The sequence below is a fragment of the Paralichthys olivaceus genome, chromosome 18, assembly GCF_024713975.1.
Source record: "Paralichthys olivaceus isolate ysfri-2021 chromosome 18, ASM2471397v2, whole genome shotgun sequence".
NCBI lineage: Eukaryota > Metazoa > Chordata > Actinopteri > Pleuronectiformes > Paralichthyidae > Paralichthys > Paralichthys olivaceus.
In genome coordinates this window covers 12,132,997-12,150,538 of record NC_091110.1, presented here as the reverse complement: position 1 = coordinate 12,150,538, position 17,542 = coordinate 12,132,997, and the positions used below count along the sequence as shown (strand labels likewise).

At 41.6% G+C, this 17,542-nt stretch overlaps 1 protein-coding gene across 1 annotated transcript in view; it reads left to right on the top strand.

Moving 5' to 3' along the window:
- bmpr1bb (bone morphogenetic protein receptor, type IBb) overlaps window positions 1-17,542 on the top strand; it is a 45,610-nt gene that overhangs the window by 24,211 nt on the left and 3,857 nt on the right. Inside the window, exons 4-8 of the mRNA XM_020082080.2 lie at window positions 5,083-5,171; window positions 5,578-5,934; window positions 15,251-15,416; window positions 16,038-16,140; window positions 16,399-16,504. Of these exons, the coding sequence (XP_019937639.2) occupies window positions 5,847-5,934; window positions 15,251-15,416; window positions 16,038-16,140; window positions 16,399-16,504 (463 nt within the window). The 5' untranslated portion in view covers window positions 5,083-5,171; window positions 5,578-5,846. The remainder of the gene's footprint in view (window positions 1-5,082; window positions 5,172-5,577; window positions 5,935-15,250; window positions 15,417-16,037; window positions 16,141-16,398; window positions 16,505-17,542) is intronic.

Genomic DNA, 17,542 nt, shown 5'->3' with positions numbered 1-17,542 from the left:
TTTTTGTCCCAAGTAATTTGATAAAGGATCTCATTAAGAAGCTACATCAGTGGGTAAAAAAATGAAGATATGCAGAAATCTGAGCTGGTTCTTTACAGCGAACCTGAAATTGAGCTTCAACTTTTGTTATGTTGTTATATCAGCTGCAGCTGTTAAGGTCTGTGCAACAACAGAAAAACAATGTTGCATTACGAATGAAAACAAAATATAAAATAGTCTTCACAACAACTGTTTTAATTCTACAAAAATAAAACTTTATTGTCTCCGGGAATGTTTCTTAGCAATAATTACAATAACTATAAAGGTTGAACTCACTGTAGCGAACAATTACAATTAAACTTTGCCCGTGAAGTAAGTAGACATCTTCGAAATCTTCACCTGGTGCGTAAAATTTATTTTTGTCACCAATGCAAGTACAGATGTGCAAGTGTGCAGAGCTGAAAAAAATGGGGATACAAATTAAAAAAAACTAAAGAATAAAAAAGCCTGTCAAAGAAATATCACTATGCTATATTATATGGTCACTTAACAGAGCATTTCTGATAGCAGGTAAAACACCCCTCTGGACTGGCTTTCATGTGGTACTCTCCAGATTCACCCCTCTACAAATAGAGTTGGAATCGCCCACTGTCTGTTTGCCAGTGGGACCAGGAAACCCTGTGTGAAGGTGAGGGGGGGGGTGGTGGTATAACAAAGACACATGTACCCAAAGAACATTGAATAAATGCTCGTGAAATAAACCTGTGTTTAAAAGCTTATTTCCAACTACTGGTTGTGGACTCAGTGTATAAGTCCAGTTTAGCTAGATTAAATGGTTTCTGTGAGTTTGTGCGGGTGCTAGCTTAACATGTTACCATGCTGTCTAGTGCTACAGCCATGCTAATGCTACTGAGGCAACCACAACCAATGTTGTTAACATAGCAAGTATTACTGTATGTCCCTCGCTTGCGTGTACGTAGTGTTTGCCACCTTTTATATTACAGGACGTGGGGGAACCCATTGACAATTTGAGTATCTGAAAGGTTTTGACATTTACGACTTTATGCAGATCATCGCCTCATGGAAACTATGAGGCGTCGAGAGATTTAATTATTACCTGCACGCCGTGACATGCATGAATCAATGTTGTAAATCAAATGTGTGGATACATCATGCTCTTGCCTCGTTAAGTTTACAAGCACGACCTCCTTCCATCTGACATGTGTATGCATATATTCTTAATATGAGCTCCTTATTTTGTTTGAAACTCAAAACAGTGAAGTTTAAACCCCCTCTGTGTTCTTTCAACAGAGCCGATCATGTTTCAGTGCTTTTCAATATCTCACTTCGTCTTCACATCATGACAGAAAAAGACAGTGAGACGGACAGAGCGAGAGAATGAGACAGCGTGACACAGACGGCGGGAGGGGAAGGAGGGAGGGGAATCTTGCTGCGACAGCCTTTTCACCCCTTATGAATGACGTTTTTCTTCCCCCTCAGCATTCCCTGGGACTTCAAAGTGTCAATCTCAGCAGAGCGACTTGGCCTCGCTATTGTGTGAATCTTGAATATTCATCGGGGTCTTTCTTGTCCTCGAGGGCTGGAGACTCAGCTGGGGATCTGCTGGGATCTCATGATGTATTGCTGTTATATATAACTGCTGGATACGGATTTCGTGGGATGTCTGATGTGAACATGGGTTAATTTATGATGGATGGATACTCTTTACTAAACTTTAAATGCAACTTTTAAACAGTTTTTCATTGTGTTCCTACAATAAAAAATATTAAAATTATTAGCTTGTTAAAGATTTTTTCACAGTGCACTGACAATTTCTTGGCATATTGCCTAAACTATTTGTCATATTTCACATTTTGATCAATTTGCTGTTTTCCCCTTTGTATCTATTAATTCCAGAAATGTCTGTCTGTCTCTGTGTATGTTGCATATCACGAGAAGTGTTGATTATATCGGCTTCACACTCGGCCTGTGTTTTGTTAAGGGCTCAGTTTGTTGATTTCTGTTGCGGTGGCTGCTCTGACTCAGCAACATAAGTGTTGATACTTTCACAACAGCGTGTTCACAGCATCGACAACCGGTTCTCTAGTTTTGACTTCTGTGTACTGACTCAAGCTTCACTGAACTTTGAACTGCAGCAGTTGTGCAGCTTCAGGGTTCTGTGGACTGAGTCCTGCAGGTGCCGTGGCTCAATTACTGCAGAAAATTGCAACCAGCATCACTGCAGCAAACAGCTCCTTCCAAACAGGCAGGTCTGGAACAGGCACCATCTTAAATTCATTTTAGACTGTTGGACATTAACAGACAATCTGAGGATTACCTCAGGCTTTTGTTATTGAGATCGATTAATCCATTAACCTGTCAAGCTCAGGTTAATGGCAATCGAATAAAAGTAAGTTTTGCTCGTGGTACAAAATGTACTATGAAATGGTTTCTTATAACTCAATGAAGAGGGAAACAATCCTGTTTTGCTGGATGATGAAGATGGAGGGTTTTATACCCCAAACGGTCCGTTTTGGCAGGACAGCTGTGTTGCCACGGTAATCAACTGCTTTCCAGTATTCTGTGACAGCAGTTTTAATGCTGATCTGCTGAAAATCCTCCTGATTTCACAGAGCCCAGGGTCAGCTTGGCCCCGGCCGGAACATCGCTCACGATACGCATTCCTTCTCTGCCAGCACTTAATTTCCTCATCTGTGTTCAGTCCATGGCTTTTTGTTTCACAGGTTAACGGTGATTTTTCACAGTCATCCATCCCACTTCTCTCGCTGTCGATGAAAGGTGTATTTACTCCGTTTAAAGTCCCTCTCTGAAATAAAAAACGTGGCTTGTTTTCATGGTGCATTGTAACTCTACTGCGAGTATTAATGTAAGGTCTCAATTTCATAAGCAAATGTTTGCTGTATGAAATCAAGACGGATTATGGCAAACAATCAAGCTAATTGATCGCTCAGTGCCGGAGGGCAAAATGTGTGTGGGGGGACACAGTCTGCAAAACAAATTGAAAATGATCTCACAGCTAAACACGTCTCCACGTCGGCCTCCCAGTCCGTCCCAAATCAAAACTGAATGTTCACTGTGCCAAGAGGTCAAAGCGGAGTGGAGCACCATGAAATTAATATTTTACTATTTCTCGTTGTAGTTGCAACAAACACTGTGATTCCATCGAAAGATGGAGGCGCTGACGGAACGTTTTCTCCGTATCAATCATCCTGTTCACGTGTGTGTTGATAGATGAGGTTCTGACCTTTAAATTCAAACTAAATAGAGGGATGGGAAGAAGAAGAAAAGAAGAAGGGAAGTGAAGAGTTAATTTCACTGAAAGCAGGTCTTCCAAGCGGTCTGCCCCACTTTCAATCCCTTTATGCGGTGGAGTGACCCCCACCTACAGAGCCGCTCACTCGCCTGGACCCCCCCCTCCTCATCCGTGTGGGCTGAGCAGGCCGTCTGAGAATATGGGGAGGCTCCGTGCTGTGCGTTTGATGGAGCGCAGAAGGGTGTGTGAGGTGCACTGACCCGTTCACATCGCTCCCCATGCACTCGTGCTCCAGAATGGGCCGACTTATTACGTGTAATACACGGCGCTGCACAAATCAGGAATGACAGCTATAGGACTGGCAGAGCACTGTAGGGGAGAAGTGGCTTCTGGGAGCTGCTGTTCCCACCCAGTCAGATTTTAAGAGGGGGGACAGGTGTTGGGTGGAGAAGGCCCATTTGGTCTCTTGTTGTTTTTTGCCCTCCTCCGTCACCGCTTCAACACCACAGGGACTATTTCTCCATCTCTTACAAAACCTTACATGTGCGACTGTAGAAATTCAGTCATCTCGGAGATGTTTATGATTTCTGTAGGTGCTGCAGTGGACTTGATGTAATCTGTCTAATAGCTCTGTTAATCCTCTTAACTTGTAACCCATATAAATCTTTCACCATCGGAATGTGTCCCTATTGTTGTCAGTTTTTCTTCTCTCCTGTTGGTATTGCATGTTTTGCATGTGTGTCTATGGGCTGGATTAGTGTGAAGTTGTAAAGTTGTGGTGGTGCCTGGAGGTGTGAGCTCTAATCACCTCTAATCACCTGACGTGCGATGGCCTGATCCCTGTTGTGTTTACACCCCTTTCACACACAGGCTCACATGAGGAGCTGAATGAGGTTAGGCCCATGTCTGCATCTTAATACCACACTCTTGGTTTCAGATTAATGCCCATGCAGTGTTTGCCATTCACACGACACCTGTGTCTGCAGCTGTAGTCCCACACACACTGTTTCAAGACAGGGTGGACATTTTGTATAGACTTTGCTTTTCCTGTGGTTGTAGTGGATGTTTTCCCATTTGGGTTGTTTTGGACTCATGTCCTTTTGACTTTTTGTAGTTCAAGGAGGCTGGTTGTGAGTTTCTGCCTCACATTTGTCCTTTTTAAAAAGTGGTGTCAAACTGTTGGACCTAGTTTGACCCTTTTTTCGTGTTGTATATTGTTATGGATTAGGATTAACATTCCATAAAGTAAATAGAATGGTACACAGAGCAGATACCTCCACTAAGACCCAACAGTCCCCCTCAATTCAATCAAGCAGCTTGCACTTATATTATATCCTCTAATCACCTGATTCTGATCAATGAATTATTCCCTGAAAATGTCAAAAAAATAAAACATTCTCTCCATCACAATGTTAAAGAAAAATCCTGTTCCTACCTAATATTGATTTGCACCAAAATCTTACGAGACTTTCCCTGATCCATGCCACATCCTTCCACCAAGTTTCGTTAAAAATGCATCAAGATGCGACACAAGGAGAACTCAAAGTGACATCAATAAGAACAAAAATACAACAAAATTAAATATATATATATAAATAAAAGTAAGAAATGTGAAAAACATGTAAAATATAAAAGTATCTCAACATATGTCACATAATTTCGTATGCAGAGCTTTTCACACTCAAGCTGAGCAGTGTTGGGACACACACAAACACACATATATATAAAACACAGTGTTGCTGAGCCAGCATGGATAACGTGCATCAATTCACTCATACCAACCATTAACACACATCTTGTTCTGTGCTTTGTTTGGTTCTCTCTTCCAGTGCATCATTCCACTCTGAGCGGGGACTTGCCCGGCCTTCGCAGGATTTGATACCAGACGGTCTCACCAGAGTAAATGTTCATGTCCCCCGTGAGTTTATTCTCTTTAGATCTGATCGTGGTGTCTGAGTGTCCCTCTTGGCATGCTGTGTGTTTGTGTGCCTGTGGCAACAGTTCATAAGGCTTCCACACCTCATTCAACCCCTATACTCACACATCCATGGCCCTGATTCACCCCCCCCCCCCTTTATCGTCTATTCTGCTCTCTGTGTTTGAGTGATGTGAGAATCTGTAGTGTGTGTGTGTGTGTGTGTGAAGGAGAGAGAAAGAGAGGGAGGCTGTGTGTGGATTCAGATAGACTCAGCTGTTCCCTCTGTAGTGGAGCGGTCATAGAGAGGGCCGGACAAATAACACACTGAGAGGGCAACTGAGTAACACCCTCCTCCCCCCTTCTCTTCTCCCCCCTCTCCTTCTCCCTCCATGTCTGTCTCTCCCAGGCTGTCAGTGTGGAGTAGTGCTGGAGGCTGCGGGGCGGCTGTGTGAAGTTCCTGCGAGTGCAGCGGAGTGGCATTCGCTCACAGAGAGACACTTGTACAGAAGGAGAGGACTGGCGCTCTTTTTCTCACAGGAGGATAAACATATATATAGAAATATATATATTAAAAAAGAAAAAACGCAGTCTCACACCTCTGCTGCCCTGCACGGTTGCGTCGGTTGTGGCAGCACCTCTGGGATTTGAAGGAGGCGGGCTGCTACTGCTGACGGGATGGTGGTGGCGTGGTCGCCTCGGGAGCGAGCCTGGCAGGCTGTTCTCCTGGTGACTGGACTGGCATCACTGAGCTGTGGGTCTGATGGTGAGTACCGTGCTGGACAATGTGTGTTTGGATGCTTGTACTGTCACTGTGAGACTGATGAAGCTGAGGCCTCCTTGTGATTGTTTGTCCTTTATTGACTCATTCTGAAAGCTGCAAGTTGAAAGAATGAATCAGTGTTATTCTGTTATTTTGGTATTTTGCTTTTTGAATTTCTATATTTATGCTTAAAGTTGGGAGACTGATCATTCTTCTGACATCAGAATCAAGGTTTCCTGCATTTTGTTGTGAGTATCGTTAAGGTGACAGGTTGGTGGCTCTTGCTGTGATGTTGTCTTTTTCGTGCCTGGTATTTATGATGAGCAAAAAGCTATAATCACCACACCACAGGGGCCACCATGAGAACGGGCGTGCATTTATCTGCCCTGTCCTCTCCCTTGCCCAAACTCCCCCGTGACACCCCCACCAAGCCCCTCTGCTCGTGTTTTGAATTGTTTGAAGATGGACAGCCAGTTGTCTTTTTACGATGAATGCCAACAGTGTTGCGGTTCCCCCCCGTCAGGTTGTGACAGGCGGGGAGGGTTGACGAGCTGCCAGCGTCACTGAAGATGACACTTGTTTATTTGTTTCTGGTCAGAAACAGTAGAGAGAGAGATGTTGTTGATGGAATAATGTTGTAACTCTGCTTTTGGCTCGTTCCGTTGTTTTTATATACACATTACAATGGCTCATTTTTCTTCACACTTCAATGTACCTGTTTTCAATATTTTTTTATCATAATTTGTCTTTTGACACTGGACTCTTAATTTGTTGATATCCCATCAGGCTTTAACAAAGTGTATTTGACATATTTACAGTTTTGACACACACATAGTGAGTGTGTGGTGTGTTTATTAATACTGCAAATGATGGTCTGAAAATGTTCAGCTTACTCTTACTGGATTTCCCTTTAAATGATTAACGGTGTGTCAGTTCTTTAATTGAGAGACCTATTTAATCTCCTCCTTGTATTCCTTTGTCAGAATGAACTCAGAGTTTTTGGTGCATAGTGTGAACATGTACGTCATGTGCATTTGATGTAGATTCATCAAACTTTAGAAAAAAATACAAGAAATTCTTATATCCAACCAAACAATCATCTGATTATGAAAAAGCCGCTAAATATAATTAACTTCGTGCCGAAACACAAATGGCTTCTGATTTTAATCCGGCTACAAAGAAATTCTTGACTGAAATTGTGTCAAAAGTAAAGAGCAGCTGTGAAATCCCTTCCTGACTGAGGGGCTCAGAGCTCGCTGCAACTTTCACACTTGGTCATGAAATACCTCGGCCGCAGATGAATGTTTCTTCAGAGAATTTCCTTTACTCGTATCAGTGCGGACCTAGCGAGGTGTTTAATTTCTCATCCAATATTAGTCCAGGGGGTTTGACCGTCATGGGATGTGGGAAGATGGAGTGAAATTCAGACGGAGGAGTTGCGCTGACTTTCATTCTTCCAACTGTCTGACTCGGAACTGACAAGAGGCCAAAGTTTCTGCTCGCTCCTGTCACTGCAGGACTGATGAATTGGAGGAAAGATGAAGCTGTGAGCGCTCTTGGAAATCCCTTTCAACATTGTTGGAAATGCTCAGTTTCACTATAATAATTCAACCACCAGTTGCCTTTTGTGTTTCTTCTGTGATCTGATCTTTGAAAGGTCGCTCCCAATGAGTAAAACATGTGGGAGGTTGCTCGTAAATCTCAGTGGCCTGGTCGGTTTGCCACCTGTTTCGGGCTGGTGAGGTTCACAGAGAATAGATTGACCCACAACCTTGTTCGTTCAGTGGCAGATCAGTGGAAAGACAAAAACATTCGGTAAAGTTCTAACAGTTTTATCTATATATTGGCTCATGTCCTCCATCAACTTTTTGGATTGACTGTCTCATGTTTGTAACATTAAACCACAGAGCGACCCTGAAAACCCAACATGTCTGTGGCACAAGTACAAACAGTCAAGATAAATGAATTAATCTGTTTAGGTTTTGTGAGAACAAGAGTTGCCACCTCAATATCACTATATACAAATCTGGAGAATTCAGAGAACAACCATAAAACTGTACCCTGGTCTCTCCTAGACTTTCTGAGGGGTTGTTATCCAAGTGGGTGGTGTTTTCATTCAGGGCAATCTTCAAATACCTGAAAATGTCAGTGTGTCTCTGTTGGAACGTTCAGAGGAGGTTCTGTCCATATCAACAGCCGTTTCTTTTCTGTAGCTTCAGTTTAGCTAAAACTATTCTTCTAATTACATCTTCTGGTATGAATTGGATCATTTTAATGCTCTGTAAATGTTTGTTTTATTGGTACTTTAAATGAAATATGTGTCATTGTATTAAGAACTTATTTTTTTAGATTATTAGGAATAATCCAAATTGTTACGTTTTTAAATGTGATCTATTTGGGCTCCTCGTTGGTGGTTGATGTGACAAACATTGTGTTTATTTTATCTTTATTTAATCAGGCGGCCTCTTGGAGATTTTCAGTCTCTTTCTCTCTCTCGACCTGAGAACAGAGACATTCACAATCAGCAAAGTTGAAAAAGTACAAAAATAAAAGCGACACAGCAAGGACTTTTAGTTTAAACAATTGCACAGAATCACAAAAAATAATCATAAACAAAGATTTAAAATGGGGAATGTGAGACAGCAGTTGTCAGAAAGATTGCAGCCCATTCCATATAAAAAGGTGCGTAATGCCTGAAGTTAGTTCTGCCAGCATTAGTTTTAAATGAGAGAAGAGAAGTGAGGTAGTGTGGAAGCTTTTAAAGAGCTTTACAAATAAGGTGAGTGTTTCTTCTTGACTGTAAATACATGTACGTCTACCCATCCACTATTATTCCAGGTGTAAGAAATCTATTTATCCACTCATTTCCAGTTTGCAAGAATACGCACAAAGAGTTTTGTACTTCATGCACTTTGGACGACAGCCGTGGAGCTGAGTGTTGTGAAATAAGGGCAGGGTCGTGCAAGTGTGGTACCAAACAGTTGGGCTCCTCCAGCCCTCTGTGCACTGCTTCCTGTCAGGATGTGGATACGGTTCCTCAACACAGAATTTGATCCCTGGGCAGATGTGCTGCTCCAGTGGTCAGGCCTGGGAGCATTCGGCCCTCTGTGCGTGTGTCTGTGTGTGCGCGTTTGTGCAGTAGTTGTGTGCATGTGAATCGCATGAGTGCCTGGTGAGCTTTGAGAGATCAGAGGGAGAAATAAAGAGACTGTAGAGTGCAAATATCCACTTGTTCGTAAAAAATTATCCTTGCTCTATATGTAGATGAGAAGATTGACACCACCCTCATATTTTCATGAAGCTACAACTTAGCAAAAATAATGTGCTTATTAGTGAATTATAAGAGGTGGAGTTTGTTGTTGAAGTCGGCCATTATCTACTGCTCATATTTCAACACCAGAGTGGTATTGATCATCCCTCTAAACCTTTTGTGAGAACGTGAATAAACGTCAAACTTTGTCCTTTTACAATTTAAGTTTTGCAGTCGAGTGCAAGCGAATCTTGAAAGTAATATCTGCTCGTACGTTTCACAGAGACCTTGAATAACCTTGAGTCAAAACAGAAGCTCCGATCCTCCGAGTAACATGGTGCCATATTATGCTCTCTCAACGTGTCTGTAATGGAGCCCTGCATTACTGTGTGGCTTGTGGCTTTTTTCCAGTAAATCCAGACCACATGGGTTGATAGTGGAGCAGTGAGATGCATTGGTGGGCAGAGAAACAAAAAAAGGAATCTCTGACAACTGCAGATTTCTAGTCCAAAAGAGAAGGAGTGAATAAGAGAAGATTGCATTGAGACAGTTTGTTGGAAAAAGATGGAAAACACACGCACACAATCGCACAGTGATCGATACAAAGCCTTGGTTTTAAAGCACGCCAGCTTCTACACCTGTTGTGTGTCCATCAGTGTGTCTATCAGAGAACTATCCAGCTCTGCCTCCTGTAGAATAATATCATGCATGTGTTGTGTATTAAATGTGGATATAACACTTGGAGCACATATGAGTCTCACATGCTCACAGTTACTAATGCCTCCGTGAAGTGCCCAGTGTTTTTAATAGAAAGCAATGTGTGTATGTACTTTAACAATCCATGGTTCAGAGAATTATCCTCCACAATCACTGTTTTCATTACTTCACTTTCAAGATCATTCATTCCTAAGCTTCTCTGTGACACATCACAACACTACGATGAGTAAATCTCTGTACACAAAACCTTTTTCCTCCTCGATAGAAGTGTGTGTGTGTTACTCTCTGATCTCTGCATTTCTTGATATATAGCAATCGTTGGGTTGTCTCCGTCTGCGTATGCTTCTGTCTGTGTTTGAGTATTTTGTTGTGGATATAGCAGCTCTCTGCTGTATTTGCACCCATGTGTAACGTTTTCTCTGTGACAGTAGAGCTAGTTTGTTCTCAGCACAGCCGTGGAGAACCGTCTGGAGCTGCTGCAGAAGCGGAGCTTCCTCTGAGAATTTGTTGCTTTGTTTTGTTTTTGTCGCGGGTGGTGGGAGCCTCGGAGTGGCCATCTCATTCCTCCACAAAGAGGCAGCCCTGTCACGGCTGGTAAACGCAGAACAGGTTGTTGGAAGCAGCGCGGGGGAAACAGATGACCTGATGTTGGTGCGGCAGTGGAGGAGCGATCGAGGAATGCGCCCCTCAGACACATTCTTGCACCCGTGCATGTGCACATGTGCGAGTGGTTCGTGTGGCAAGGGCCTTTGAAGCATGTAGGGGGTTAAGAGGGATGATGGTGGGGTGGCAGGGTGGAGGAGGATGTATGGCCCCTTTGCAGGTTGGTTGTGACCCCTTCAGGGTCACAGTGCACTCTGGAGACACCAGGGAAGATGTCTTCTTTGAGAGGCTGATTTATCACGGCCACCTGGAGAAACTTATCTCCCTTCTCTCTCATGTCTGCCCGTGATGAAGAGTCTGTGTGAACGTCTCGGCTCACAGATTAAATAGTGTGAAATAAGGGCTTGTAAAACAACTGTGTTAATCGGAACATTTTAAACAACTTTTTTTTCCAGTTTGATGGAAATGAAATCCCCCGTCAACATTTCTCTCTAATCTCATTACTGGTAACAGCAGTAATTCCATTTTGCATTGATTTCCATTTATCTAAAAGCCATTATTATAACAGTGTTTTTATTGATCGCCTGCATCTTTCCAGTGAAGTACAACTTTAGTTATATTCAAAGGAGACTCCACACACCTCGAGTGCACGGAACAAATCCAGTGTATAGTTTAGGACAATATGAATATTTATCATTAATTAAATCTGAGGTTTAAAAGAGTAGAGAACAGACAAGTTTCTATTTGTTTTCAGTTTTTCTCATATGCCCTGAAAACACTTGAGTCATCACTGTCTCTAGTTTAACCAGCCCAAACATCTTCTCTCCCTCTTCCTCCCTTCTGCTGATGGTGACAAGCTCTGCAAGTTCTGTAAAAGGTTTTGTAAATGTAACTTTCAAGTGTGTGTATGTATTTGTGTGTGTGTGTTTGTAGTACTGTGTCAGCGTGTTATACACTGATTCTCACTGTGTGTGTGTTATAGGTTGAGGAGCAGCCTGTGGAATGTGTGGGGGATGCAGATCAGATTTCGGGGTGACCTTGAGTGTGCCCTGTAGCTGACACAGCAAGTCTGTTTGGTGTGTGTCTGTGTGTGTCTGTGTAAGTAAGACAAAGAGACAGGAAAAACAAAGTGTGTACAATAGTATGTACATGTGTGACAGATAATGATGATAATAATAAACAGATTTTTTCTTTTAACCCCACATTATTAATTTAAGTATTGATGCTATTAGGTGAATTTATATCTGCATTATTTTAGTTCTTATTATTATGTTATTTAAGCTAAAGAAAAACACAGATCTGTTAGAACTTAATGACCAACGATGGCCTTTCCCTCAAGTCTCCTGCTAACTTTACATCTTTCAGCTTCTTTGACAGTCTGTTGAACACAGTGATTCTGTAGTAAACCTGTCTTTATAAACCAAGCATGAAAAACTCAATCCACACACACACAGTTTTCTCTGACTCCAGCACAGTCTCACCCTACTTAATGACTTAATGTCAGAGAGAGAGGACCACAAACTGCACATTCACAACACAATTCATCTACAGACAATTTTAAAATAGTTATAGTTAGCGGACAATTGCTACTGTAGGTCAAAGTTAGGGTAAATAAAAGTAAATAAATAAAACTCTCTTTTGTCCTTTTCAAGCTGTCGTCAGCCTGCTGTAGTGACGATATAATTAATATTTTCTATTAATCATCTAGTTTTGGCTATAAATATTTATTTGGGTTGTAGTTGTAGTTATAATAGATACAATTATTTTGCTCCAACAAAGTTTCTTTTGTAGTTTATGATATTTCTGTGGGGTTTTGAGTTTAAAGCCAGCTTGCTGTCTCCAATGCACTACAACTGGGTGACACTTTTAGAAATGATTGTGTTCGAGGTAGATATTAAATATGTGTGATATGGATGTTGACCACAGTTTTTTGTGCAACCATATATGTGCACACTGCATTTTCTATATTATATTTTGTCAGCATTTGTTTGTTCACTCACAGTAAACCACAAAACGTGAGTGCTGCATCAGGGAAGAACTTGTTTAATGTTGGCACAAAACCACATCAGAGGGTGGATGCAGGATTTTATTTTCACTTTCTTTAATGTTGTGAGATATGGGCATTTTTCAAAATTCAGGCATGTTTAGGGGAATGATATTTATGAGTGTTTGCAAACTAAAAGCTGTTCTAACTTGTTTTTAATACAGCTGCCAATAAAATTTGTTCATCGGAGGACGATGATAATCTGGAGAGTTGTCACTTACAAGGCAGAACTTCTGACAGATTTTAGTTTTCAGTGTGACGTCTCTACAAGACGGCAGCTCATACACAGTCTTCTCCGGCTGTATTCCCCAAAGCTGGATCCTCTGTCTCTTCACATCAGATTTTTCTCTTACACTTCTCTCTTCTCTCTGAGCCGACCTGCATCTGTCTTCCTTGCTCACTCGCTGCTTTTGAAAAAGAAAATCAAATAAAGCCGAGCTGATTCGGACGGAGTGTATCTGAGAGACTGACGAGTTCATGTAACATTCCTGCCTTGTGTTTTTTTAGGCACACTTGCAGAACAGATGTGATAGACAAACCAAGGCCGCTGTGAGGGAGGATCAGAGCACCTCCACAAACTTCCCCTCTGACGTAGACAGTCATAGATTAGGTTGGAAGGACACGGAGTACCACTTAAAGAATAGCCAGTCTGTGTTCAACGCCTTTGATTCAACCTTTTATCACAGCTGCAGATTTAGTTGTGCGCCTTTTCCCAATGGCTACTTGCATCTACAGCTTAGGTCAACGTCTAAATGCTATTAGAAAGCCCAAACCTTTTTAGGGTGGATTAGAGCTTTTCTTGGATTTGATTGATGGATGAACCTCATGTGTAAAAAAGTTAAAAGATCTCAAACATGTCCCCCTTGTGCCTTTTTATATGATAAGTTAACATTTAGAGTGAATTGAGTCGTCAATGCTAATGGCGGAGTATTTCCACCTCAACCCTGCGGTAAACAAATGCCAGCCTGAAAAAAAGAGAATTTGTTGTGATGTCACAAACCTAAGAAACCAATCCTGTCAGTTTGTGGGTGGGGCCCCCTGCAGGTGGAGCAGTGAGAATGACATTTTAGCCATTTTAAGGACATTTTCATGATAAACCTTTTGAATATGTTATTTTGAGCTACAAACAGAATGATGGCTGTGGCTTAGGAGGTAGAACGGATTGTTCACTTAAACAGAAGATCCTAGTCTGGAAAGTGTTGCACATATAGGTGGACTTTATGAAAGTGTGGCAAAACTGTATTGTAAAGCACTTTGAGTGCTTATTAAGGCTAGAGAAGTGCTAAATTAATATGGACCATTTACCACTAGTGTGGTGTAAAAGCTGCTGGAGGTGGACTTTAAAGTCTTGTTTAAAGTTGCGTGGGATCATCACAGTCATGCAAACAAAAGAAAATGGATTGGCCAGTTGTCAACTTGTTATTGTAACATAAGAAGCAGAGGAAGAAAGAAAGAGAGAGAGATGGAATGAGAATCAGACAGACGAGGAGAGGAAGACATCCATCTCATGTGGCACAACACTGTTCAACTATATCTGACCACAGAGGCCTTCAGGGACGAGCTGCTGTCAGAAATTATTTTATATATTATTTTATTTATAAAGTTGCATATTTGTCTCCATGACTAGTTTGTTGATTAATTTCCCTGTTTGTGTATTAGACTGTAATAAAATAAACTGTTCTCTGCCTTGTTTTCCCTCATAATCAACATTCAGTTGAGTCACATTTACTACAAAACTACAAAAATAACTACAAAACTATCTCATAACAGAATCCCTCTTTTTGTTTAAATCACAATCTTGGAGTTTTGACAGCTGCTGAAGTTAACACTTTTAAAGACGAGCAAGTCCAGAGCAATAATATTTATTCTTCTCTTAGTTTATGTGAATACATCTGTATCATATCACTTCGCTTGGCTCGACTCCGATGGAAAAATCATCCTCCTCTGACAAGATGCATGCAGTACTGAAGACTCACCTATTTCCAGTTGGCAGTAACTTATATACTCATAATGAGCTCTCTGGAAGGCTGGAAACCAAATAAGTGATGTCTGTCGACAGAATCATCACTGTTGTGCAGATTGAGAGAAGAAGAGCTTCTAAAACTCTTTTTAAGCAATTTAGTGTGTGAAGCATTTTACACATTCAATAATGTAATTATAGACTAAACCATGTTTATGAACATTTTAATATTTGAGGTGGATTTTTGAATTTTTATACCGTACAAAATGTGACGAATAGCTTATTTTGAATATTGCAGCATGTGCTTTAGGTTACTGCACAGTGTAAATACAGTAGCACTTATAGACACATGCACACACACGCTGCACAAAGAGTTCTCTCTGTGTTTTTCTGGTTCCAGACTGGTACATTGATTCCGGTCCAGGACAGCAGGGTTGCTTTCAGCACCACATTTTCACACTTTCAGAGGATTGCATTGCCATGGTAACAGTGCCAAGGCAGGCTGAACTGATTCATTTATATCCATATAAATATATATATATATATATATATATATATATAATTCAAAACACCCATTCAGAATGAGCTGAAATGTTGTTTGGATCTTTTGATTTATTTAATCTTTAATTTCTCTGAGGTATGTGTACTTATGTTTTACTGCTCGCCCTCGCTTGACCCAGTGGAGTGTCCAGATGTTTGGGTTCTGACCTTGATCTAAACCCGCTCTCGCTCTCTCTCTGCACAGCCAACATGTTGGACGCCATGCTTCTGAAGAACGGATGGAAGGGGGGATTGCAGCGAAAGGCGGAGGATAGCAGCAGCAGCAGCACGGCCACTGTTTCATCTCAGAAACTGCTCTGGTGCTACTGCAATCACCACTGCCCGGAAAACTCCGTCAACAACACCTGCATGTACGATGAAGTATATAAAAATAGCACCGTAAAAATAACTGTGTGCATCGAGGCTGTTAAAAGACAACACAACCTCTAATTACCTGATCGGAAGAGCTTCGTCTCTGAAAGCCCTCAGTCAGGAACCTGCATTAGATGTTTACACTGGAGAGTTTCATGTTCAAAGTGTATAGAGTACAAGTATTTATTCTATGATACAGGAATGTAGGTGCATACGATAAATATTTAAATATTATATTACGACATTACCATTAATGTCTTTTATTTTAAATTGCATATATAAGGTAACAGGTTCAAATAGTTTTCTCCCAAACTCTCCAATGTGCAATGATATTGATAAAAAACTATCTGGAATCAGGTATCACTGAATGATGATGTTTTGTTATAAATGACTGAAATGATTAATAAAAAAAATGATCCATTCAGTAATATATATACTCAGTAATAATGTATATTGGGTTAAAATGCATCAGTTTCAGTTCTTGACTATTTACAGTTAGATTGAGATTTTCAAAGGATTTAGACTCAATAGACTTTATTCTGGAATCAGATTCAATAAAATGCTTTTCAGCCCAAACCCCAACAACCATAGTGACGGATACAATGTGTGTGTTTTCTCAGCACTGACGGATTCTGCTTCACCATGGTTGAGGAGGAGGAGGGCGGAGTGGCTGTGCTCACCTCAGGTTGTTTAGGACTCGCTGGTTCTGAGTTCCAGTGTCGAGTAAGTCAGCTCTGTGTGTATTTCTTACTGTGGGTGTGTTTCTTTCTGAAACGTCTTTATGAGTTTTCCTTGAACGACTGCAACTATTTATGAGATCTGTTTAAAGCATACTTTTCAAACTCGCCATCTTAACACACAGTGGAGAAACCTCTGGTCCATCGTTAAACACTCTCATGAGTGTAGCTGTAAATATTTGTTACGCTTGTGTCTTCATCAGTGTGTGGAAAAGCCTGAGGTTTACACTTGTGTGTGTTTCAGGACACGGGGAATGCACGTTCCAGGAGAGCTCTCGAGTGTTGCACAGATCAGGACTACTGCAACCGAGATTTGCATCCTACTATTCCTCCTCCGCTCATGACGTCAGGTGAGACACAACACTGACACACGTGTTTGTTCACACGATGAAATCCTGCGCCCAGTGGCCTTTAGAACCAGCTAATTCAGGCCGAGCTGGGCGATGATGGGTAGTGACAGTTTAAACTGTTACAAACCACAGTGTGGTGCTGGAGTAAAGTGGCACATGCTGCTCGAGGGGGGGGCAGGGGGAGAGAAAGAGAGGCAGGTGAAACAGAGCTTGCAGGCTCAGCTTGTTCTCTCACCCTCTAATGAAAAGGACAGCCTCTCCCCAGGGCCTGCTTGAGTTTCTTGCCCCGGTACGGATGTGAGATATCTGTCCATCTGTCCCTCACACACACACACACACACACACACACACACACACACACACACACACACACACACACACACACACACACACACACACAATCACAATCCCTCTCTCTTGCTCCCAGTCTCTGTCACACACACTCACCATTACACTTTTACATTACATTACCCTTACATATTTCATTATGACCTTCAAGCAAACAGCGATAAACTGATTTACATCTGAGAAAGAAAAATAATTCTTCAGTTTTTCTCCAACTCGGTTGCAAACTGAAGATTGGGTCCGGACATTTTCCAGAGTTTGCCTCTGACTGATGTAGAACGCAGCAGGAGATTGTCTGGGTCACTTTAGCAACAACAGGAAAATCTCCAGAGCAATCAGGCGAGCGGTAGTACCAGGTCTTATTTAATGAGAAAAGATTGATAAGGGATTTATCATTTTTCTCCTTCCCCCTTGTTCCTCATCTTTCCTCTTCTTCCCCACCTATACAGACTGTTGTTCCCCAGCTTTAGCAGAGTTGGTACGTCAGAGGACTGTTGTGGAACTACCAGGAATCTTTAAGTTGCTGGTTTAAAACCAGTTTGAAAGAGAAAGAGATGGAATCAACAGAGTTTATCTATCTATCTGTCCAAATGGGCCTGCAGGGAGCTCATAAGACTCTGTGCAGTTTTTCTTTGTCCACTGGTGCTTCTCCCTTTGTGTGTATGTGTGTGTGTATGTGTGTGTGTGGGTGTG